The sequence below is a fragment of the Pipistrellus kuhlii genome, unplaced genomic scaffold (assembly GCF_014108245.1).
Source record: "Pipistrellus kuhlii isolate mPipKuh1 unplaced genomic scaffold, mPipKuh1.p scaffold_m20_p_9, whole genome shotgun sequence".
In the NCBI taxonomy this organism is placed as follows: domain Eukaryota; kingdom Metazoa; phylum Chordata; class Mammalia; order Chiroptera; family Vespertilionidae; genus Pipistrellus; species Pipistrellus kuhlii.
The window spans coordinates 33,543,042-33,568,695 of NW_023425595.1; the positions used below are offsets into that span (position 1 = coordinate 33,543,042).

General features: G+C 40.7%; 2 protein-coding genes across 6 annotated transcripts in view; one reads left to right on the forward strand and one right to left on the reverse strand.

Moving 5' to 3' along the window:
• The window catches only part of MRPL48 (mitochondrial ribosomal protein L48), a 38,852-nt gene extending 25,241 nt beyond the window's left edge, over positions 1–13,611 (forward strand). For both annotated transcript variants that reach the window (XM_036426662.2, XM_045578117.1), the window contains exons 5-8: positions 1,764–1,933; positions 10,017–10,119; positions 12,275–12,364; positions 13,317–13,611. In XM_036426662.2, the coding sequence (XP_036282555.1) occupies positions 1,764–1,933; positions 10,017–10,119; positions 12,275–12,364; positions 13,317–13,391 (438 nt within the window). In that variant the 3' untranslated portion in view covers positions 13,392–13,611. The remainder of the gene's footprint in view (positions 1–1,763; positions 1,934–10,016; positions 10,120–12,274; positions 12,365–13,316) is intronic.
• On the reverse strand, positions 1,160–25,633 carry LOC118712688 (cytochrome c oxidase assembly factor 4 homolog, mitochondrial). Of its 4 annotated transcripts, XR_006740926.1 has the most exons (4): positions 25,474–25,633; positions 21,940–22,290; positions 18,717–18,835; positions 1,160–1,409 (listed from the first exon to the last, which is right to left on the reverse strand). XR_006740926.1 is itself a non-coding variant. In XM_045578119.1 (3 exons), the coding sequence occupies exon 3, from the start codon at positions 22,276–22,278 to the stop codon at positions 22,024–22,026; it is 255 nt and encodes an 84-aa protein (XP_045434075.1). In that variant the 5' UTR covers positions 22,279–22,290; positions 25,283–25,367; positions 25,474–25,556; the 3' UTR covers positions 21,255–22,023. The 4 variants fall into 4 exon arrangements, 2 of the variants coding, with proteins under 2 accessions (XP_045434075.1, XP_045434074.1); XR_006740925.1 differs by lacking the exon at positions 1,160–1,409 and having other exon boundaries at positions 17,267–18,835; XM_045578119.1 differs by lacking the exons at positions 1,160–1,409; positions 18,717–18,835 and adding an exon at positions 25,283–25,367 and having other exon boundaries at positions 21,255–22,290; positions 25,474–25,556.
• Positions 25,634–25,654: the final 21 nt, after the last annotated feature.

Here is a 25,654-nt window from a genome sequence, read left to right on the forward strand (position 1 = left end):
CTGGTTTTAGAAGTTAGAATAATGGTTATCAATTTGAGGGGCAGGATATTTTTTGGGTGTTGGTCTGTTTCTTGTTTAGGATACTGATTATACTTTAACTTTATGGAAATTGGTTGAGATGTATAATTATGCATTTTTCAATATATTATAGGACAATAAAATTTTTACTAATTAAAAAATCCCAGTAGATTCTAATTTTGAATTAATGAAAGATTCACATTATAAAAAATACTAGAGGCCCAGTGCACAAAATTCATGCATGGGGGGAGTGGGGGCCTGCAGCCCAGCCTCCAATCTGGGAGTCCTTGGGGGATGTCCGACTGCTGGTTTAGGCCTGATCCCTGGGATAGGGCCTAAATCAGCAGTTGGACATCCTTCTCACAATCCGGGACCACTGGCTCCTAACTACTCACCTGCCTGCTGGCCTGATCTTTCCTAACTTCCCCTCCTACTGGCCTGGTCGCCCCCAACTGCCCCCCCCCCCCCCGCCAGTCTAGTCACCCTTCACTGCCCCCCCCGCGCCCCCCCCCCCCCCCCCCCCCCCCCCCGCCCACCAGCCTGATTGCCCCATGCAACCTGCTGTTCAGCCATTTGGTCGCCACTCACTGCCCACCCCTGCCAGCTTGGTCGCCCCACACAGCCTGCTGTTTAGTTGTTTGGCCGTCCCTCACTAACTCCCCTGCCGGCCCTGTCACCACATGCAGCCTGCTGTTTGGTTGTTACTGTGAGGGATCCTGACCAATTTGCATATTACTTTTTTATTAGTACAGATATAAGGGAAGTAGTATAAAAAGTTTCCTTTCTACCTCTATGCCCCAGCCATCCAGTTCCCTCACTGGTAACCAGCCAATGATATAGTATATTTGTGCATCCTTTTAGAGATGTTTTTTGGATATACAAGCAAATAAATTTCTATATAATTACACACACACACACACACACACACCTATTCTTTTTGTATATATGGCATACCTACCCTTTTTTATATGTATGATAATATTCTGAACATGTTGTTCTATAGTTTGCTTTTATCAACTAATTTATTTTAAAGGCTTTTCCATATCAGTACATAGAGAAATTTCTTTTTTCTTTTTACAGCTGTACTTGTATATAGTTATTCCATGATTTATTTAACAAGTACTTAGGTATTTGTATATGGTTGTTCCATGATTTATTTAACAAGTTCCTCTCTTGATGGGCATTTAGGTTTGATTATTTCTAGTTGAGAAACTTTCTTGATGAAAGTTGAGTCTCAAGACAAGTTAATTGTCAAAGACAGTCACTGTATTCATCTTAAAGTAATGCCAGCAATATTCCCTTGCCTTTAATTGGCTGATGTCACAGCCCAGACTGGCAAGGGAAGCTGCCCATTCCTTTCCAGGAGAACTTCATTTTGTAGGTATGGTAACCTGAGAGGAAAGTGATAAACAAATTTATATGAAAGACTAATTAGCCCTAACCAGTTTGGCTCACGGATAGAGCGTCAGCCTGCATACTGAAGGGTCCAGGTTCGATTCCAGTCAAGGGCCTGTACCTTGTTGAGGGCACATCCCTAGTGGGGGATGTGCAGGAGGCAGCTGATTGATGTTTCCCTCTCAGCAATGTTTCTAACTATCCCTCTCCCCTCATCTCTGTAAAAATCAATAAAATATATTTTTAAAAATATTTTTAAATAAGAACTAATTTAAAAATTTCTTTTGTAAAATTAGTTTCTTATATAATAGTTTCATTTATCTTCTTTCTCTTTTTGTTTTTCCGTTTAGCCCAAGAAGAGTAAGAAAACAGTGGAATTGAGAGCCATTAATTTGGGGACAGATTATGAATATGGGGTTTTGAACATTCACATGACTGCATATGACATGGCGCTGGCAGAGAGTTATGCCCAATATGTTCACAACCTCTGCAACCATCTCTCCATTAAAGTGGAGGAAAGGTATGAAGGCTGTCTTTGCATGAAATATTCTTGATGTGCATAGTATGCTCTGCTTTGTTGTTGATAAATGAGGTTTTGAGATATAATTTACATGTGGTAAAATTCACTCTTTTTAAATATATACTTTGCTACAATCAAAATAGAAAAGTTTTATTAATCCCAAAAGTTTCCTGGTGCCCAAGTATAGTCAATCTCCTTCCTTTTCCCTTTCAAGTCACTGGCAACTACAATTGATTTTCTGTCCCTGTTGTTTTAGGTTCTCCAGAATATCAAGTAAGTAGAATCATACTTTGTCTGGCATCTCACTTAGCATAATGTGTTTAAAATTTATCCATGTTTTTGTAAGTGATTCATTACTGAGCGGTATTCCATTAAATGGTGATTTTAATTCACCAGTTGATATACTTTTGGATTATTTCCAGTTTGTTGGTAATCATTATCAAAGCTGCCATATCTTGTGTCCACATGGGGGCCGCCATCTTGTGTGTTGGAGTGATGGTTAATTTGCATATAGGTTTTGTGGGTCATATGTCTTCTTTTCTCCTAGATAATTACCTAAGATTTGGATTTTGGGATTATATAGTGAATGTATGTTAAATTTTGTAAGATACCGCCAAACTGGTTTCCAAACTAGCTACACCATTTTGTATTCCTACCAGTAACATATGAGAGTTCCAGTAACTCCTCATTTTGGTCAGTACTTGGTATTGTCAATTATTTTTAAAGGTATTCTAATATATACATAGTGGTATCTCATAGTGGTTTTAATTTTCACTTCCCTAATAAATAAATGATGTTGAGCATCCTCTCACAAGCTCATTTACTTTCCGTATATTATCTTTGATGATGTGTCCAAATTTTTTGTCTACTTTTAAAATTGGGTTGTTTTTTATTACTGAACTAGAGGCCCAGTGCACAAAATTCGTGCAAAGTGGGGATATCCCTCAGACCAGCCTGCACTCTCCCATCTGCGACTCCTTGAGGGGTGTCCATTAAATGGGCAGTTGGACATCCCTCTCACAATCCAGGACTGCTGACCCCCAACTGTTCACCTGCCTGCCTGCCTGATTGCCCCTAACCTCTTCTGCCTGCCAGCCTGAGTACCCTCTAACCATTCCCTGCCGGCCTGATCATTGCCTAACTGCTCCCCTGCTGGCCTGGTCACCCCTAACTGCCCTTCCTTGCCAGGCTGTTCAACCCCAATTGCCCTCCCCTATAGGCCTGGTCCCCCCCAACTGCCCTTCCCTGTTGGGTATCTTGTGGTGGCTATCTTGTGTCCACATGGGGGCTGCCATCTTGTGTGTTGGAGTGATGGTCAATTTGCATATTACTCTTTTATTAGATAGGAGGATTATTAAAGTTTTTACAATTTGTTTTTGAATACCAGTTCTTTTTCAGTATGTTTTGCAAATATTTTTCTCCCTGTCTATGGCTTATCTTGTTACCTTCTTATCTGAATCTTTTAGAGAGCAGAAGTTAGTTTGATGTTTACTTTATCAGTTTTTTCTCTAATTGTTCATGCTTTTGGTATCAGATCTAAGAAATCTTAGCCTAACTCAAGATATCATGAAGATATTCTCCTATATTTTTTGGTAGAAGTTCTATAGTTTTAATTTTTACTTTTAGGTCTGTGACCCATTTGGAGTTACTTTTATATATGGTGTGAGATATGGGTCAAAGTTGTTTTTTTAATATACATATCCAATTTGTTAAAAAGATTTTCTTTTTCCATTGAATTATCTTGTTACCTTCTTAAGTTCCAGTTGTTACACATCTCAAGATTCTTTTTTAAATTAATTTTTTAAGTGTGCTGACTTAAAGAAAAATATTTAACAAATAATACTTTGGGTGGTTTGACATTGTGACAAGGTAGTACACGGCACAATATATGGATATGGTGAAAATTATACTCTTTCTCACTTGACAGATATTAATATATTCTCATTGTGTAGATGAAGAAACCAAGTCTCAGAATAGCCAAAAGTCACAGAACTAGTAAATTGTCTGGATTTAACCTACTTCTGCCTGACTCCAGTATTTTTAATTCTATAGGGTCTTTTCTTTATATATATATATTTTTTTTTATTGATTTTTTTTTTTTTATAGCGAGGAAGGGAGAGAGATAGAGAGCTAGAAACGTCGATGAGAGAGAAACATCGGCCAGCTGCCTTTTGCACACCCCCTACCGGGGATGTACCCATAACCAATGTACATGCCCTTGACCGGAATCGAACCTGGGACCTTTCAGTCCACAAACTGATGCTCTACCACTGAGCCAAACCGGCTTTGGTTTTTTTTTTTTTTTTTTTTTTTTTAATATATGTTTTAATTGATTTCAGGTAAAGAGAGTGGGAGAGAAACATCGATGAGAGAGAAACATTGATCAGCTGCCTTCTTCATGCCCCCTACTGGGAATCAAGCCCACAACCAGGGCATATGCCTGACTGGGAATTGGACCAGCAACTTCCTGGCACATGGGACGATGCTCAACCAGCTGAGCCCCACCATTAAGCCAAATATAAACTTTTTTAAAAATATATATTTTATTGATTTTTTACAGAGAGGAAGAGAGAGGGATAGAGAGTTAGAAACATCAATGAGAATCATCAATCAGCTGCCTCTTGCACACCCCCCACTGGGGATGTGCCTGCAACCAAGGCACAAGCCCCTAACCGGAATCGAACCCAGGACCTTTCAGTCTGCAGTCCGACACTCTAGCCATTGAGCCAAACTGGTTTCGGACATATATGAACTTTTGAACCTTTATAACTTAGAGAATAATTGTGCTAAATGTGCTATTTGGAAGATTGTATAATAAGGTGTGATTTTAGCTCTCACAGCAGATAGTACTTCAATTGTGTTAGGCCTGAAGATATGCTTTATCTCTTTCTGATGCCCCAGAGAGTCAGCTGTTCTTTCAGCACTTGACACACACCTCTATCGTGTCACTTCGTGCTTTGGGCTCTAATCGTCTATTCACGTGTCAGCTCCTCTCCCTCTGACTAGATGGGGATTGTGTTCTTTATTTCTTCAGCACCTAGACCAGGGCCTGCCTGCCACATGGGGAACATTAAGCCATTGTTGAAAGAATGACAGGTTCTTCAATATGACTGTACAATCCAGTTGTGTGGTGTACATTTCCTAAAGTTTATTGACAGTGCTTTCAATTAATTGATTAAAACCTATTGATTGAGCCTTCTCTTGCTCGTGTGGTAAGCACTGTACTAGGCATTTTAAACTGGAGGATACTAAGGTGAATGTTCCTGATTTCAGGGAGTATATGTACATATGTGAGTGCACACACGCACACAGAGAAATTATTTAACATAATGTAGAAGGGCCGAGACAGGTTTGGCTCAGTGGATAGAGTGTCGGCCTGCAGACTGAAAGGTCCCAGGTTTGATTCCGGTCAAGGGCATGTACCTTGGTTGCGGGCACATCCCCAGTAGGGCGTGTGCAAGAGGCAGCTGATCGACGATTCTCTCTCATTGATGTTTCTAACTCTCTATCCCTCTCTCTTCCTCTCTGTAAAAAATCAATAAAAATACATTTTTAACATAATGTAGATGAAGGTGATAAGTGAAAGTTAAAGTACAATGCCAGTTCAAGAAGCAGAATAGTAAAACAATTTAGAGCAATAGCTGTCAAAGTAGCACTGCACAAAGATATCAGAAGCTTATGCCAAAATGTGCATTCATGCTTTGCTCCCTTCATCAAGTCTTGATATTGAGAGAGAAAAAAAAAAAAAAAAGGGTTGGCTGAACTAAATAGTGTGTTTAGTGACTGTTGCATGTTCCTTATCTTTTTCCTGGACTGATGCCAAGCAGTTTGCTCACCAGCAACTTGTCTCTGGACCACACTTTGAGCAACACAGTACCAATTCTGGAGTCAAACTGCCTGGTTTAAATTCTAGTTCTACCAGTTATTGCCAATATGACCTTGGGAAATTCTGAACCTCAGTTACCTCCTCTGTATAAATGGGATGATAATTTTATTTCTTTGAGTTCTGAAAATTAAATAAGATAGTATATGCTAGCACTTAGCAGAGAATGACATATTGCTACATTCTAAATAATAATAATTAATGAAGAGATTTCCCCCCCCAGCTGGCAGGGATTAGGGGTAGCTTCTCAGAGGTTGTAGTAGCAAAGAAACATGAAATGTCATTTACACAATGTCATCCCACCTACAGTGAATCAACTCCCTGGAACAGTGTTTTAAATTTTTAGGACATTTATTTATTTATTTATTTATATGTCCTCCTTACAGAAATGTGTTTGTTTTTTTTTTAATTTTATTTATTATTATTATTTTTTAAATATAGCCGAAACCGGTTTGGCTCAGTGGTAGAGCGTCGGTCTGCGGACTGAAGGGTCCCGGGTTTGATTCCGGTCAAGGGCATGTACCTTGGTTGCGGGCACATCCCCTGTGGGGGGTAAGGTGCTGTTTTTAAAACCCAGCCGTAGGCCTAGCCGTTTTGGCTCAGTAGATAGTGTCAGCCTGCGGACTGAAGGGTCCTGGGTACAGTTCTGGTCCGGGGCTGGCTCCTCCCCGGCCCGGGCCCTGGTCAGGGCTCACACAGGAGGCAACCAGCTGATATGCTTCTCTCACATCAACATTTCTCTCTTTCCCTCTCATTTCCACTCTCTAAAAATCAATGGAAAAATATCCTCGGGTGAGGATTAAAAAAAATAAAAAGAATAAAATCCAGCTGTGAAAAACTCTGGCTGTATTTGGGTAAAGGCAGGAAGGCAGTAGCATTGAGCTACCATCAGCCAGCCACTCTGAGAAGTACTGTTTTTGTATATTGTTATTTAATTCAAACAAGCACTTTGTACATAGTGAATCATAGCTCAACTCTGGAGCCAAACCATCTAAGTTTTACTTGTGCTCTGCCTTTTTTCTTTTATTTTCTTCCTTCCTTTCTTCTTCTTCTTCTTCTTCTTTTTTTTTTTTTTTTTTAATATGTTTTTATTGATTTGAGAGAAAGAGGGCAGAGAGAGAGAAAAACATCAATTGGCGGCCGGTATATGCCCCCTCCTGGGTATTGAGCCTGAAATCTGGGCATGTGCCTTGGCTGGGAATTGAACCAGCTACCTTTAGGTGCATGGGACAACACTCAACCAGCTGAGCTATTCGAGCCAGGGCTACCATTGTCTTACTGTCTGACACTGGGCAGTTTACTACTTAACCTCTTTGTGTCTTGGTTTCCTCATCTATGAAATGGAATTGAAGTACCTACCTAAAAAGACTATAGTAAAATTAAGGGAGTTGATATATTTAAAGTGCTTACAACAGTTCCCAGCAACTTTTGGCTGCTATTATTATTATTATTATTATTATTATTATTATTTATTAATTATTAAAGTTTACCTGTAGACATATATTTAATAAATGGCAAGATCTGGATTTGAACCCACTTTTCCCCCCTCCAAATTCTCAATTCCTCCTAACTAGTACTCCACACAGCTTTCATTGTTATGTTTCAGAAAATGTTACTCACATGGACAAATTCCTCCCATGTTTCCCATTCCCTTAAAATCAAATTAAAGGTCCTCACACGGCTTATACCAGGTGCCCCAGGGTGTCTGGGCTTGCCTCTCATACTTTAACTCATACTTCCCTCTCCCTTTCCCTCCAATTACACTAGCTTTGCTTTTGTTTCTTCGTACCCAAGGACCTTTGCATATGCTCTCCAGAACTTATAATATTCTTTCCCCTTCACCTAAACTCCTGCTATTTCCTTACATGTCATCTTGAATGTCACTTCTTTAGAGAAACTCATTAAGTTAGTTTCTATATTATATATTTAGTAAAAGTGACATAACTTCTCTCTCATAGAAGTCATTTCTTATCCTTGTAATTACTTGACTTTTATTAGTCTTCCTTATTAGACTCTTAAGATCCATAAGGCAAGGATTGTTTCTGGCTCCATCAGCAGTTTGTCTAATAATCCTAAGACCTTGCCTAGTACCTGACACATAGTAGGCAATGAATAAATACTCTTAGATTTGGACTGAATTCCAATAGGCATGGGCACGATTCCTAGAACAGCAAACTGAATGATTTTTTTATATGTGCCTTTTCCTGACTCTTTGCTCCATATAGCACAGAGCATAAAGAGACATTTTCAGCAACTCACTCTCTGCATTGATTGAGGTTTTCAGACCACTGTATGGTTAGGCATTCTCACTGCCCAGCTTTTCAGAGATGAAATAATTTTTTCTTTTGATTTTCATTCCATCATGATCCATTTTCCTCTGGAAGTGTGGGGAGTGCTTTGACCTTGAGGTGGAATTGGGCAAAGGAGCAGAGTGCTGGCTTTTGTTCTATAAATGGTCTGCTTTGCTATAGCTGCAGCTAACCTAGGAGAGGAGAGGAAGGGGCCTCTCATGCAGGCCCCTTAATCTGCCTGCCTCCCTTGCTGAGCAGATGCCTGGAGTGATGGAAATATGACTCATCTGGGAGCAGCTTCCAAGCCTAAAGCTGATCCTAGCCCCTGTGCTCTTTGGAGAGTAACAGCATCACTCAGCACCTCTCTGGAAAGGCGACTCTTACTGTTTTTGTTTAAGCCCACTTACATTGTTTAAAATGGAGGTATATAAAAAAATGAAATAAAATGGAGGTATATCTTATATATAGTAGAGTCCACAGATTCTAAGTCCCCTAGCACCCCAGCCAGCTCCCTTCTGCCCTGTCTTAGGCAGTATTCCCAAAAGGTAGCATTATTTTATCATGAAAAGTTGACTCTTTAAATTCAGTTACTGTATTTCATTTCTTCCCTTCTGTTTTTAATATACTATTGATTAAATCTGAAAAGTGCAGTAACTAATGGAAAATTATACTCTTACTACTCAAAGGCATTCTACTTTAATGACCAGAGTTCCCAGTATTTTCTTACCAAACTATGTCTGGTTTAGGGAGGCTGCCTGGAAGAATCTGCAATACCTACCATTTACTCACTGTTCACAGAGCAAGGGGACTGGTATTTGTAGGCACAGCATATCAGGCAAATAATAATTAGTTTAATCATTGCAACAATCCTATAACTAGTTATTATTATATTATCCTCATTTTAGAGCTGAAGAATTTGAGTCTCAGAAAGCTGAGATAATTTATCCAAGGTCAAATAAGTAGCAGAGCCAACATTTAAATCTAGGACTGACTGTCATGTCTCTAATCAATTTTCCATTTTACCAATCTTCCTTTTGTAGCAGTCTATCTGTAGAGGACCACGCCTTCCTGCTATTAATTAATGAAGCTTTTTATGGCATGAAAATTCAGAAATTCTGTTGTTATTCCATTTATCTTTAGTTTGATGAGCCATATTTCTGTTCAGCCATCAGTCCTATCATACCTAATCCTCACAATAATCTATTGATATAGACCTCTTCTCAGAGCGGGGAGTGACTCGCCTTAATAAATATTGCTAATAAGTGGCAGGGCCAACATTTGACCCCAAGTCCAATGCTCTTCCCACTGTAGCATGCAGATCTGCTGAAGCTGATTATAGCGAGCAGACTCTATAGTGGTTCTCAACTAGGGGGAATTTAACAATGTCTGGAGACAATTTTGATTGTCACTACTTGCAGGGGGTACTACTGGCATCTAATAGGGAGATCTTAGGGATATGTAGGCCAGCCCCCCACAACAAAATGAATTTTCTGGTCTAAGATAGTGCTAAGGTTGAGAAATCTTGCTCTAAAACATTTGGGTTTTAGGCCTCATTTCTCTAGAAGTGGGGAAATACCCAAAGTTATCCTCTAGTCTAAAGAATACTTAGCAATTCTTTTTAAAAAAATTGGCTATTCTTTAGTAGCAGCAAATACTTACTAATCATCAGGTATTATTCAGAGTGTTATATTAGGCAAGATTGGGGATGCAGAAAAGTAGTGGACACCTCTGTCATTTCAGGAAGTTTAGAGACTTCTGGAGGAGGCTTACGAGGATCTTATTACTTTGCCCTGGCTGCAAAGAACAGCTCTAGGTTCCAGGAGCTCTGCATGCACCAGTGGCTGTACTCAGGGACTATCCTGACTAAAAGGGTACTGCTGGCTTAAGGAGACCCTCTTTCTTCCCACAGTTATGCGATGCCCACCAAAACCATGGAGGTGTTGCAGCTACCGGAGCAGGGCAGCAAAATGTTTGTGGACGCAGTTCTTACCATCCATGAGCGAGTGGTTCAGGTGAGTATTCTGGGAGAAACCTGAAATGTATTTGCCTCTCTTGGTTCTTCTCTCTGAACATTTTTCCTCCTACCATGCCTGTCTCTTCCTTTATCCTGCCCCTTGAGTGACGATGTTCTGCAGGTTTCCGTTTTTGATTCCTCCATCTCTCTTTATGTAATACTTTTCCTCTATGCAATTTCATTTATTCCCCTGACCCTAGCAACTGTCATTATATATCGACAATGCCTAGATCTCCAGTCTTGATCTCTAGGTTGAGCTTCAAATCTGATATCCATTTGTCTACTGGACTTCTCCACGGGGATGTTCCACAGGTGCCCTGCACTCGGTACTTATAAACTAATTGTAGAGGAACTGTTCCTCGGTCTCTAGAATCTTCTTCACCTTTGAGCCTAATGCTTGATCCTTCTTTGGTCTCTGATATCCATTCATTCACCAAATGCTAAAGCTTCTACCCCAAATAATCTTTTAGATTCATCAACTTCGCTTTACTTTGATATCATGTCATTTTCCTGCTTAAAACCCCTCAGTTGCTGGCTCTAGCAGTGCTTCTCTGTCATTTTATTGCAGAGACAGATGGGTGACAACCACACTATCATCAAAGTGCCCAGAGCTATTATTAAAAATTCACAGTTAACATTACCTCCATTTTTTTTTTTACAACTTTATTGAAAGTTTTATTCCCATACAATACAATTTACCCACTTAAAATGTACAGTTAAATGGGTTTTAATATATTCAGGTTTATGTAACCATCAATCACCATAGTCAATATTAGAACATTTTCATTAACCCCAAAAGAAACTCTGAACCCATTAGCAGTCATTTCTCTTCCCCATTCCTCTGACTCCTAGCAACCACTAATCTAATTTCTGCCTTTATAGTTTTACCTCTTCTGGATATTTCACTTAAATAGAATTGTACAATATATGGTCTTATGTCCAATTTCTTTCACTTAGCATACTGTTTTCAAGGTTGTAGCATGTATCATTACTTCCTTCCTTTTTATTGCCAAAAGAGGGGCGGGGGAGAGGAGAGAGAGAGAGAAATATCAATTAGCCAATGAATATCACTTCTTTTATATCTACTCAAGAAACATGTCAGCAAGGTAATGAATGTTAAGGCAGTAATACCTTAAATCTATGTTAATTTTTAAAATAAAGTACTTAAAATCTTTGGTTCTTTAAGTATTAGAAATAAATTATTTGAGATAAATCTTGTGACGGATCTAACTTGCCACTGAGGGCCGTAGAATCAAATTTGAACTCTTTAAATTAGCATCTAACTGCCTTCATTATTCTCTTGCTTTTCTTCATACCCTATTCATTCCAGTTACACATGGAACTAATTTTAATTCCCTAGTACTGTGCTATGCCTCCATATTTTACCGAATATTGCTTCCTCTGCCTTGAAAACTCCCCCTACTGTTGAATTCTCCCAGTTTACTCCTGTTTTTCTCAAGACTCCATTCAGAAGCTTTTTTGACCTCCCTGATTAATTTAGGTAGGCACTTCTCTAGTGGGTTTCTGGAGCCCCTTTCATGGCCTTCTACCACATTTCTGATCCACCTCTGAATTCTCAGCACAGTGTCCGACACCAGTCAGGTCCTGGTCTGAATGGGTTGAGTTGACTCAGAAAGTCATCCTGGATTTGATAACTTCTTTGGTCCAGTTATGACATCCATTGCCTACAGGAGCAGATATTGGACATGACCTCCTCAACAAGGAGACACCCTGGCAGAGAACAAGAGAAATCCTGTAGACACTGGGCTCTGAAACCATCTCTGGGTGATAATCCTTCACCAAAGGCAGTGGTCTAGCTTTGCTAGAACTGACAGCTGAGCCCATGCCATGTCTCCCGCTCACCTAGCTTTCAGCACCTCTTTTTTTGTTGTTGTTAATCCTCACCCGAGGATATTTTCTCCATTGATTTTTTTTGAGAGAGAATGGAAGGGAGGGGGAAAAACCCAGAGAGGGGTACATCAACTGATTGCCTCCCACACGCACTGACTAGGGCCGGGGAATCAAGCCTGCCATCACAGTATGTGCCCTTGACTGGAATCAAACCGGAGACTCTTGTCTGCAGGCCGATGATCTAACCACTGAGCAACCGTTTAGGGCTCAGCTTCTCTCCTAGAGTATCTTTCCTTTTGCAGATAAGCGGTTTGAGCGCTACATTTGCAGAGATTTTCTTGGAAATAATCCAAAGCAATCTTCCTGAAGGAGTCAAACTGTCAGTGAAGGAGGTAGGTGGTAGTTTGAGAAGAGTCCCCCTGGTGGCCCAACTATCTAGACTACGTGGCTTTAGAAACAATAAAGAGATGTGGATAATTTAGTCCAGACTGGTATTACTGTGATTCTGGCTCTTCAGAATGATGCTTTATGGACCACAAGCTGAAATCCATCACAGCATCCTGATGTTAGGCATAAGTCCATCACACCTCAAAATTCTCCCCCTCAGGCAGTTGTACACAGAAAGAGCACCATTTAAGATCACATTCAGTATAACTAATCAGAACACAAATAGGGAAATGTATTTTATAGAAAAAGCTCTTGGATCTTTGAAACTTAATTGTACCCTCACTGCATATATTCAGTAAAGAATACCAGTCAGAAGGAAGTTTGCCATGGAGAACTTGGAAAACATTAGGAACTTTAGCCTAAATACTGAGTATTTGGTCCTTGTTGCCAAGATGATTCTTATTATGACACAGAAATATCAGGTCATATTAGACTGATGCCATTTGCTTCATGCAGCTCCCTTGTTCTGAGTCCATGCTTGTTAATCCTTTGCTTATTACTGTAGATCTGTATCTAGAGAGAAAATGTGATGGTCATGCTGATTTGAAATAATCCAGTCCTGCACCTGTTATTTCCTATTGTTAATGGGGAATTTTGGCATTCTCTCTTTTTATAAGTCCTTCTATTGTGATACTTATAGAGTTTTGACATTAGTTCTGTATAAATCTGTCTTCTGTCATCAAACTGGATGTTCATTCAAGGCAGGGAGGAAGTCCAATTCAGCTTTGAATCCATGGTACCTAATACAAGTCTGGTACATAATAGATACTCAATAAAGCTAGTTGAATTCTGATGCATTCTCTCCTGAGGTGGCAGGGGGATCCTTTTTCGATGCTGTGCATATTTGAGTAATTGAAAGCTCTGCAGTGATTCCCACTTATTTTTTCTTCTCCCCAGCACTCTGAAGAAGACTTCAAGGGAAGATTCAAAGCTCGGCCAGAACTGGAAGAACTAATAGCCAAGTTGAACTAGCTCATTGTAGGCTCTTTCATGCCAACACTGGTGATATTGAGTGCCCAGGGGAAGAGCTCTCTGAGTGGTCAAAGTTAAGCAGGTGACCCTGACCCTTAGATAGAAGGGTCCCACAGCCAGGAATGCGTCCTCTCCTCTGTGGAGGAATGCTTGCCAATTGTTGCCACTTTCCTTTGAGTCAACCCTAGGTATCTTCCATCTAATAAAAATTTGCTGCTGATGGGTGTGTGTGTTTTTTTTTAAAGTAATTTATTGAGGTGAAATTCACATATCACAAAACTAACCAATTGAAAGTGAATAATTACATTCACAATGTTGTGCAAGCACCACCTCTATCTAGTTTCCAAACCTCATTGCCTGTTTTTGTAATAAAAGTTTATTGAAACAGAGCCATGCTCATTCATTTATATATTATTTAGGCTGTTTTCACACTACAATGGCAGAGTTGAGTAGTAGTAACAAACTGTAAAGCTAAAACATTTATGTGGCCCTTCATAAAAACAGTCAAACCCTGATCTAAGTCATTGGTACTCCAACTTAAGTGTGCATGAGGATGACCTGGAGGGCTTTTTAAAACACAAATTGCTAGATCCTACCTCCAGAAATTTTGATTTAGTAAATTGAGCAAGGACCTGGAATTTGCATTTCTTATAAGTTTCCAGGTGATGCTGATGCTAAGGGACTCCAGTGTTTTCCTATTCTGAGCATCAATGCATTCTTTTTTTCTGTAGATAACATATCATTTATTCAGCTAGACCCTGGGGTAGGTACTATATTAGCTCTAAAACTTATACCAGTTTTTAGGGTGCATATGAGTGTGAATGTGGATGGGTATCTGTGTGTGTGTGAACATATCTCATATTTGTTGAACTTTTATAAATGCTATGTACTATATTCAGATTATCCTTGATTGATGGTATCTCAATTTTATAGATGGAAAAACTTGAGTTTTAGAGAGATGAAGTGACTTCCTCTGGTCACACAGTTAATAGTGACAGACCCCTCTCTCCTATATACCACTGCTACTCTGAGATACTCCTACAAGTCTGTGGGAACTCAGAGCATTCTTAGCACTTAAAAAAATTTATTGAGCCGAAACCGGTTTGGCTCAGTGGTAGAGCATCGGTCTGTGGACTGCAAGGTCCCAGGTTCGATTCCGGTCAGGGGCATGTACCTGGGTTGCAGGCACATCCCCAGTAGGGGGTGTGCAAGAGGCAGCTGGTCGATGTTTCTCTCTCATCGATGTTTCTTTTCTTTTTTTTCCTTCTTATTTATTTTTACATATTTTGTTGATTTTCTTTTTGCCCCCCTCCCTCTCATCGATGTTTCTAGCTCTCTATCTCTCTCCCTTCCTCTCTGTAAAAAAATCAATAAAATATATTTAAAAAAAATTTTTATTGAATATATCGTGTTGACATTTTTTTGTTTTCAGTGTACAATTCAGTGTATAATACATCATCTGTATATTGTACTGTACGTTCACCATCCAAAACGTCTCCCTTCATTGTCATTTATCCCCTTTACCCTCTTCTACCTGTTGCCACCTCCTTTCCCTCTCGTAATCACCATCCTGTTGTGTCTATGAGGTTTTTTTGTTTGTTTTTTTCTTCTTAATCCCTTCAACTATTTCACCTAGACACCCAACTCCCCTCCCCTCTGACAGCTGTCAGTTTGTATCTATGAGTCTGTTTCTCTTTTGTTTATTCATTATATTCCATATATAAGTGAAACTATATGATATCTGTCTTTCTCTGACTGGCTTATTTCACTTAGCATAATACTTTCCAGGCCCATTTATGCTGTTGCAAAAGGTTAGATTTCCTTTCTTTTTATGGCCAAGTAGTATTTCATTGTGTAAATGTACCACTGCTTTTTTTTTAATATATTTTATTGATTTTGTACAGAGAGGAAGGGAGAGAGATAGAGAGTTAGAAGCATCGATGAGAGAGAGTCATTGATCAGCTGCCTCTTGCACACACCCTACTGGGGATATGGCCGCAACCAAGGTACATGCCCTTGACCGGAATCGAACCCGGGACCCTTCAGTCCCCAAGCCGACACTCTATCCATTGAGCCAAACCGGTCTCGGCTGTACCACTGCTTTTTAATATATATATATTTTTATTGATTTTAAAGGGAGAGATAGAAACATCAGTGATGAGAGAGAATCATTGGTCGACTGCCTCCAGCATGCCCCACACTGGGGATCAAGCCTGCAACCCAGGCATGTGCCCCAATCAGGAATCCAACTCTGACCTCCTGGTTCATAGGTCAACAATCAAGTACTGAGCAACACCAGCTGGGCTGAACCACCACTTTTTAAATTTTTTTTTTTTGTAAACATTTTATTGATTTTGTACAGAGAGGAAGGGAGAGCGATAGAGAGTTAGAAACGTCGATGAGAGAGAGTCATCGATCAGCTGCCTCTTGCGCACCCCCACTGGGGATATGCCTGCAACCAAGGTATATGCCCTTGACGGGAATCGAACCCGGGACCTTCAGTCCCCAAGCCGACGCTCTATCCATTGAGCCAAACTGGTCCCGGCTGAACCACCACTTTTTAAAAAAAAAAAAAACCTATATGTTTTTTTTTTTTTTTATTGATTTCAGAGAGGAAGAGAGAGAGAGAAACATCAACGATGAGAGAAAATCATTGATTGGCTGCCTCCGGCACACCCTACACTGGGGATCGAGCCCATAACCTAGGCATATGCCCTGATCGGAAACTGAACCATGATCTCCTGATTCATAGGTCGGTGGTCAACAATTGAGCCATGCTGGGTTAAATTGATAATTTTGTATGGCCCGAGAGTGATGTCTTAAATATCTAAATGGCCTTGGCAGAAAAAAGTTCCCCATCCTTGCTCCAGACTGAGGCCAGAGGGAAATGGACTTTTCCAAGGTCAAATGGCAATGAGATCAAAGGGGGTGTCTGTTTCCTGCCTCTAGGATGAAGTCTCCTTTCCTGAGAACCTATTATAAAGAGGTAGACAGCCGAAACCGGTTTGGCTCAGTGGATAGAGAGTCGCCCTGCGGACTGAAGGGTCTTGGGTTGGATTCCGGACAGGGGCATGTGCCTTGATGGTGGGCATGTCCCCAGTGGGGGGTGTGCAGGAGGCGGCTGATCGAGGTTTCTCTCTCATTGATGTTTCTGGCTCTCTATCCCTCTCTCTTCCTCTCTGTACAAAATCAATAAAATATATTAAAAAAAAAAAAAAAAAAAAGATGTAGACAAACCTGGGCTATTCCAAAGTTTCTACATTTATTAGTTTTGAGGCCTCAGGTGAGTTATTTTCATCTTATTAAACCAGTTTTCTAATCTGTAGATGGAGATAATTCTCTTTTAGGAGTTTGAGATAATGTACATAATAAGCTAGCAAGTGATCAGTAAATGTTAGATTACCTTTCCTTCTAAACTTCTTCAGCATACTTTTAAAATATTTTTTCCCCATGAAGATAGAACATATATAGTGAAACACAGATTTTGAATGTATTATTTGATCAGTCTTAAAAATGCAGCCACCTAGCCGAAACCGGTTTGGCTCAGGGGATAGAGCATCGATCTGTGGACTGAAGGGTCCCGGGTTCGATTCCGGTCAAGGGCATGTACCTTGGTTGCGGGCACATCTCCAGTAGGGGGTGTGCAAGAGGCAGCTGATCGATGTTTCTAACTCTCTATCCCTCTTTCTCTTTGTAAAAAAATCAATAAAATATATATTTTTAAAAAATGCAGCCATCTAGGAAAACTATACTTCTATCAAGATAAAGAATATTGGGGGGGGGGGGGTAATGGAAAGATATGTACACATATAATACCTTAATAAAAAATAAAAAGAAAAAATATTGTGGCTGGTGTGTTCCTTTACATTCTTTCATTTCCCCCAGAAGCAACCATTAATCTCATTTCTATTGCCATAGATTGGTTTGGTCTGTCTAGCTAGTACTATTTAAATATCACCCAGTATGTAGCCTTTTGTGTCTTATATTAATTTACCCTAATGTTTTATCTGTGTTGTTGCATGTATCAATACTTCATTCCTTCCGCATACTTCTGCTTTAGTCAGGGTTAAACTATAGCCTACCTAGTACTGCTATAAAGACTAGCGGGGTCGGCAGGAGGGAAGAGAGAGGTCAATAGATTAGGGAATCAGAATAGCTGGGTTTTAGTTTTGGCTCTATCAACACATAACCTTTGGGATAATATGTTTTGGTCTTCATTTTACAGATGAGTTAACTGGTGTAGGAAGGAAAGAGACTTGTCCAAGGTTACCCAGTTAACCACGGTCAGCCAGGGATGGCCCCAGGACATTCAATTCCTGGTTCAGTACACACTGTGATTGTTAGAAATGGATTTCTTTGTAAATCAGTAATTTTCAAATAGGACCTGGGGTCATATGGGGAGTTCTACTACGGGTAGTTACAGTCAGTAGATTCCTCAGCTTTGTTAGTCCTTTTCCTCTGGCTGAGGATGCCTTATTTCCCCCACCAGAGCTTTAAATTGCCCACTGTGGATCTTGAAAGGGTGTTTTAGTTGCAGAGAAAGAAATGAAATCTGGATATTTTGGCCATTCAGACACCACAGCAATGCTGAGATCCCTGGTTCCCACAGTTTCTAGAATGTAAAGTGAAGAAAAGCTCTCCAAGCATGCATTGGGGGTGTCTAAAACTAGACCTGCTGCAAAACACTGCAGACGGGGGTGGCCAATGTGTCTCATGCTTGTTTCACATGTAGTATTTTGATCTCTTTGTGCCATTTTTATCTCCAAATGTCTGATATCCCCGGAAATCTAAAATGATTCATTTAGTTTTTATAACTCCCCTGGAAACTTTCATTCTGAGACATTTCAGGTTTAGAGAATCAGCTCGCTATTTAGACAAAATACCCAGGCTCTGAAGAAAGAAAAGTCTGGCAATTGTACCTGAGGGAGTGAAAGTGGGAAGAGTATCTTATTACTCATCTAGTAAAACACAGTACAATGCATCTTTCCACTGAACACAGGCCAAGTTCCCAGCCAAGGACCTTGCAGGCAAGAGCCAAATCATGAGTCAGTCCTAGGCCTACCCAATGGGGGACAGCCAGCTAAGAGGTCTCTCTATTAATCCCTTGACACCAAGCCTCTCTGCAGGGAAAGGTGTAGATTGTATAGGGACAGGCACGGACCACCTTAACTCTAGGGCCATAGCTGTGGGCTGTAGAGCTGAGACAAAAAACACCACCACCACACTAATCTGTAACACTGAGGGCAACCTGCACCGGTTAATTTCCTTTTGTAAAGCACTAAAAAAAACTACAGCAATATTTACACAGTAAATATGGTTACTTACTGTTTTCAGCATCATACCAGGCACCAGAAGCTTGTGAAAGAGCAGAGCAGAAAACAGCATAGGCTCTAGAACAAGACACACTTGGAGTCTGATCCTCAATCTGACCTGTATTTCCTCCTCTGTAAAGGTGAGTTAATGGAGTGTTATGAGGGATTAAAATGAGATAATGTAACTCAGGATAGTGACTAGCACTCAAGAAAAATGACAATAATAGCTAACATTTAGTGATTACTTACTAAGTACCAGACACTGTTTCTAAGCTCTTTACAGTAAGTTCTTAATGTCAGTAGGTTAACTTTAAGCAAAACGATGTATAATGACACGAATTTTACTATGTAATAGGCTAATTGACGTAGACAGTTAAATTCCTACATTTCTTATCATTTTAACAAAATGACATTGAAAGAAATTACTTTAAAGACCTGCTATACCAATATTAACTCATTCTTTCAACAATCCTATGAGGAAGGCCTATATTTATTAGTTGTGAGGCCTATGTGAAAGGCATTATAACTATTTTTATAGAAGAAAAAAAGAGAGCCTGAGCCCTGACTGGTTTGGCTCAATGGATAGAGCATCAGCCTGCGGAATGAAAGGTCCCAGGTTTGATTCTGGTTAAGGGCATATACCTTGGTTGCAGGCACATCCCCAGTAAGAGATGTGCAGGAGGCAGCTGATCGATGTTTCTAACTCTCTATCCCTCTCCCTCTCTGTAAAAAATCAATAATATATATATATTTTTTTTTAAAAAAGCAAAGCCTGAGATGGTAAGTAATTTGCGCCAAATCACCCAGCTAGTAAGTGGTATAGTGAGATTTGAAAGCATATCACTGGGAATGAGAGCACAGATTCTGGAACCAAAAGGTCTGGGTTAAATGCTCCATAAATATTAGTTAATAGTTCAATAAATGCTAACAATTTTTATTATTACTTATATATTATCTCATTTAATTCTTTTAGTGTGTCTATTAAATAGGACTTATCTTCATTTACTTAAGGAAAAGGGTTAAGCACCCTTTGCCTAAATATATTGTTACTCATCCAGCATTAGTTCAGTTATAGCTGTAATCCTCCAAAACTTGCTACCTTCCCATAGCTGGTTTGGAGGTTCTTTCACCTATCCTTTCTGCTAAAAGCATTATAAAAACTTCAATTTTTGCCAAGAGGATCAGATAATACTTTTTAAAATCTGCATTTGTCTTACTATCAGTGATGCAGAATACGTTTTCCTATTGTGGGGGTATATTTTTAATTTTTAAAATGCTTTTTATTGATTTTAGAGAGGAAGTGAGATGGAGATAGAAATTGTTGAAAGAGAAACATCAATTGACTGCCTTCTACATGCCCTCACATTCCAAGCATGTGCCTTGACCAGAATTGAATTGGCGAGCTCCTAGTTCATGGGTCATTGCTCAACCACTGAGCCACAATGGCTGGACTGTGGAGGAATATTTAACTTTGTTCATTTTTCAACTGGCCTGTTAGCCTTTTTTATAAAATATATTTATTGATTTCAGAGAGGGAGGAGAGAGAAACATCAATGATGAGAGAGAATCATTGATCTGCTGCCTCCTGCATGCCCCTACTGGGGATTGAGCCCACAATCCAGGCATGTACCATTGGCCAGAATAGAACCTGGGACCCTTCAGTCTATCTACTGAGCCAAGCTGGCTAAGGCTGTTTGCTTTTTCTTACTGAATTCTAGATACTTTTTATTTGCTACAGATGGTAATCCTTCCTGTTATGTTACAAATTGGTAATATCTACTTTATCTTTAAAGGTTCAACTCAACTAAATCCCTTTTCTGAGATTCTTGCTGAAAACCCCAGTCCCCAGTACTCCTTCTGATGACCCACAGCACTTAGCACATCTTCTTCTCTCTCTCTCCGTCTCTCTCTCCAGCCCCTTCTGCTTGAGGCTGAAATTGGATTTTATTGTTCTTTAAACCGGTATTCCTATCTTCTCCTCTCTTTTCTCTTTCTCTCCTCCCCAAATACTAACATTCAAAGGTAGTTTTAGGTGCTACTGTACTTTAGATTTGTGCTTCTAATTTATATAGATATAAAATAAAACATGATATGTGATACACATACACAAGAAATATTACTGATGATGATGATGACAGCATATGTCCCTTTGCACAGGTCAGTGCCTTACAAGGCTAGGTGAGAAGTAACAGAATGAACAATATAATTCCATGGAAACAAAGTGAGAAGTGGTGGCAATTTATGAGCCAGAGAATGCAACCACCTAAAAGAAACCATATTTAGCTCCAGCAAATTGTTGTCAAGTAGGAATATAAGCTCTGTGTTGACAGCTTCTCTAATTTTCAAAAGCGGAAAAATCTGTGTTTATGTTAAATGTACTTTTTGAACGTCAAGTCAACATTACATGTGTTTGGTTGGGAGTGTGTTGAGGTCAGACTCTACATCTGTTAATTCAATAGACTTTAGCATGTAAGAGTCATTCAGTGGTTTTTTTTCCTCCACATTGCTTTTTCCCTTCTATTAGATCAGATGAAACATCCAGAACAACTTGTGAAAGATAAAGTCACTTATATCATTGTTAGGAATTACTTAGTTGTTCCAGTGTTGTTTCATTTGTCTCTTAAACTAGACACAAAGGCAAAGATCATATTATTTATCACATTGGTTTCCAACAGTGCCTGGCATGTGAGGTCTGAGGAAATCTGGCTATTGTTGAACCAATGACTGAATAAATGAAGACATATTAGGTAACCAATTTACCTTTAGATTGTGAATTTACTTCTAAAATTCAATGTCCATGTAATTAGCTCAGTACTTGGCACACTGACCCAAGATGTAGGATAGAAGAACATGCCTTAACCCCACTCTTTGTTTTACATGACAGATATTGGTCAATATTTAATATTCGTGAAACAAAAATAGTGAGGATGTGTGGTTCTCACCATAAAAATATGACAGCCATGGGGGAAGGGAGGAGGAAAAATATTAACCAAAGAACTTATATGCATAATCCTTGGACATGGAAAATGGTGTGATGAAGATGGAGGATGTGGGGCGGGTAAAAGTAGTGTGGAAGGGATCAATGGGGGATAAAAGAACAACATCTGTAATACTTTCAACAATAAAGATTTTTAAACAAATAAAATATGACAGGTCTTTCTTTATGACAGTCATGTCCAAGCCCATGGCTGCCTGGCTGTCAGCCCCAACCCCAAAGACTATCCGGAGTTTTATACCTTTCGGCCCACACTTCCACTGTTTAGGATTTGTCTGGGTGCTAGTTTCTGCAGGCCATCCTCTGGGGATAGATGGTTTGGGGCTCAGCTGTGGGCACTGTCTTGCTCTTTCCTCCTCTGCAGCTCTTCTCGCCGCCTTGCCTGCTGTTCACTCATGCAGTCCTTGAAGGCCTGCACCTGTGGCTGGCACTGCCGCCAATCCTGGTGCTGGGCCATGCACTCCTGCACTGCATAATGGGAGGCAGCACAGCCAGAGCGGGAGATCATCTGGTCCAGCGGGTCCTCTTCCTCACCCTCCTTCTTCACCTGACGGGCCCAAGTATGTCCTTGAGTTGACATCTTTAGGAATCTCTAGACATCAATGGAGACAAGGTTAGAGTAGGAACATAATTATATATGGGATTCCTCTATATTAAACTAGAGGCCTGGTGCATGAAATTCATGCACGAGGGTGGGGGGTAGGGTACTTCAGCCCAACCTGCACCCTCTCAAATCCGGGACCCTTCAGGGGATGTCCACAGGGATAGGGCCTAAACTGGCAGTTGGGACCTCTGGCTCCTAACCCTTCACCCGCCTGCCTGCCCTAACTTCTCTGCCTGCCTGATCCCCCTAACTACCCCTGCCTCGGCCTCGGGCCCCCCTCCCCCGTGTGTTTTGTTAAGAAGGATGTCTGGGTGGTTGTCTGGAAGACGGCTGTTCTAATTAGCATATTATCCTTTTATTAGTATAGATAACACTGACCACTGCACTGTTATAGCCTACCGTTTCCCCGAATTATATATATATATATATAAATCTTATATTAATTTTTGCTCCCAAAGATGCGCTAGGTCTTATTTTCAGGGGATGTCTTATTTTTCCATGAAGAATAATACGCTACACATTTATTGTTAAATGAAAATAAAGGAAATTTATTACCTGTATACGGTACGGTAGTACGGTAATTGTCAACACAAACCAGACAAACTGTGAATCCTACAGTATCAAGAATTTACTCACTTATTCAATGACAATCATGTCATCATCTTCTGGAACATCATCATAACAATCCAATTCCTGAATTTCCTGGTGAATTTGTGACTCCATTTCTTTCAGAATCAGTGGACCAAATCTCTCATGTTTAGCCTAGGGGGGCCTTATTTTCTGGGGGGATGCCTTATATTTCACTCAGAAGGAAACCTGTAAGTAGGTCTTATTTTCAGAGGATGTCTTATTTTCGGGGAAACACGGTATTTATGTATATGTTTCTCTTTGGAGACTAAGCTACTTGAGGACAGAGAATGGGCCTGATTCAACTTGGTGTCCTCAGCACTAGGTGTGGCAGAGAGCAGGCCTACAAATGGTTTGAACTAAATGGAATGAGACAAAGTATGTGAGAATGCTAGAACAATAAGCTGGAATAGATTCTGCTAATGGAATTTGAATTAGGTAAAATATCACCTTTCTGGAGAAGCTATCTCTGATTCACCCCAAAGGAATGTCTTCTTTTCTAATATCAGCGTTATTCTATGGCTGAAGAACAAAGTTTAATACTTGGGGGAAATACCCAAGAATGTGTAGGGTTTGACAAATGGGAGGAATAGAGAGTTGTGTGGCTGTAACATACGGTATGTAGTGGCCAGGGCAAGAGAGGAGTCTGAGAGCTGAGTATGAGTACTTAATGTGAGGTGAATTTGCCCAAACTTCTTCCCAAGATCATCTGCTTCAGAACACGGAGTAGAAGGTAGCATACAGCCCTGACCAGTTTGGCTCAGTGGATAGATCATCAGCCTGCGGACTCAAGGGTACCCAGTTCAATTCTGGTCAAGGGCATGTACCTTGATTGTGGGCACATTCCCAGTGGGAAGTGTGCAGGAGGCAGCTGATGGATGTTTCTCTCATCGATGTTCCTAACTTTTTATCTCTCTCCCTTCCAATCTGTAAAAAATAAAATACATTTTTTTAAAAAGAAGATAGCATACAGAAAGAACTTAAGAAAGACTTGAGGCCGAAACCGGTTTGGTTTAGTGGATAGAGCGTCGGTCTGCGGACTGAAAGGTCCCGTGTTCGATTCCGGTCAAGGGCATGTGCATTGGCTGTGGGCACATCCCCGGTAGGGGGTGTGCAGGAGGCAGCTGGTCCATGTCTCTCTCATTGAAGTTTCTAGCTTTCTATCCCGCTCCCTTCCTTTCTATTAAAAATCAATAAAATATATTAAAAAAAGAAAAAAGAAAAAAAAAGAAAGACTTGAGAAGAAATTATCTCAGCCTTTGGACACATTTCACCATGTCAGGCTATAAAGAAACTAGAGCTGCTTAATGCCTTCCCTGTGTCTATGATACATTTGACAAATGATCACTGAGCACCTATCATGTACCAGGCATATTCTAGAGCTGAGGACAGAGGAGTGACCAGAGAGACAGTTCCTGCCTTCACGGAATTTCAGTCTAGACAAGTAAACAGGCAGTTTACTGTACTCTGTGTACAGATAGCTCAGATTCGGGGCACCGTGGAGTGATAACTAATCCAGACAGGGATAAAGGAACTGATTTGTAAACTGACACTTGAAGAATGAACAGGAATTAACTAGAGATGGAAAGGAAGAAGACTCCTGTCAATGAAGGGAGGAAATGGGGAAGGCTATTGGAAAGAGAATTTGACTCACGGGAGGAAGGTAAGGTTCTGTGTGACTGGAGAATAGATTATGCGGAGAAAACAAAACAAATGAAACGGGCAAGATGAGAAAGTATCTGATCAGAGCCAGGCCTTGTGAGCCATGGCAGGGCGCCGAGAAGGCAATGGGGACGTGACCAGAGGATTTAAGCGACTCCACAGCCCTACATAGAACCCATTTGCTGTGGGGCAGTATAACCTGAGGAGGGTGAAAATGGGCTTTGAAACAGACTTGGGTTGGAAACTGATGTATTGGGTGACTTTAAGCAAATCACTTCATTTCTCTTGAAAAATGGAGATGATATATATACTCCCACAGGACTGTTAAAGACTAAATGAGATAACGCTGGTAAAGGAGCCTGGCCTGCCCAAAGAGTTCAATAATGGTCGTCCCTATTTCGGCGCGTGTTTCCTCTTCTTAACCCACTGTGAGCACTTTAAAGGCAAGGAGCAAACCTTAGAGCAAACACAGGGGAAAGAAAAGTGCCTTCAGTCCTAAGCCAAAAAGCCCGAGTTCGAATACAGGCAACGCTTTATCACGCCATCTTTTTTCAGTTTCGTCTTTAAGGTAACATGTAAGTCACAGAATTAGTGTAAGCATTAACGTAACGATGCCCAATGGTTGGGCTACCACGGGACTCAGGAAATGCTACCCTACTCTTTCCCCCACCACCTCCCTGCTTCCGTCTACCCCGGAGGAACACGAGGCAGGACTGGCTCAGAGAACAGGGCAGGCTGGAAGGTCGGTAGCTGCTGGAATGGGAAGCCGGTCCGGACTGAGGAGACATGGGAAGAATGGTGAAGCAGAGGAATGCCGGCGGCTCTGCGCCCTCGCAGTGCCCGTCACGCTTCACCGAGCAAAGAAGCTGCAGCAGTGCTCACCGAACAGGCGGATAAGACAAGAGGACTGAACGCGCGCCCCGGCGCGTCCGTTCCGTCCGCAGCTGGAACGCTTCCGAGCCTCCCGCCGGGAACCAGCCTCCGTGAGGAGAGCACGCGCATGCGTGGAGAGGACGGCGGGGAAGGTCCCACCGCGCATTCTCATTGGTGGCTTCTCGGTGTG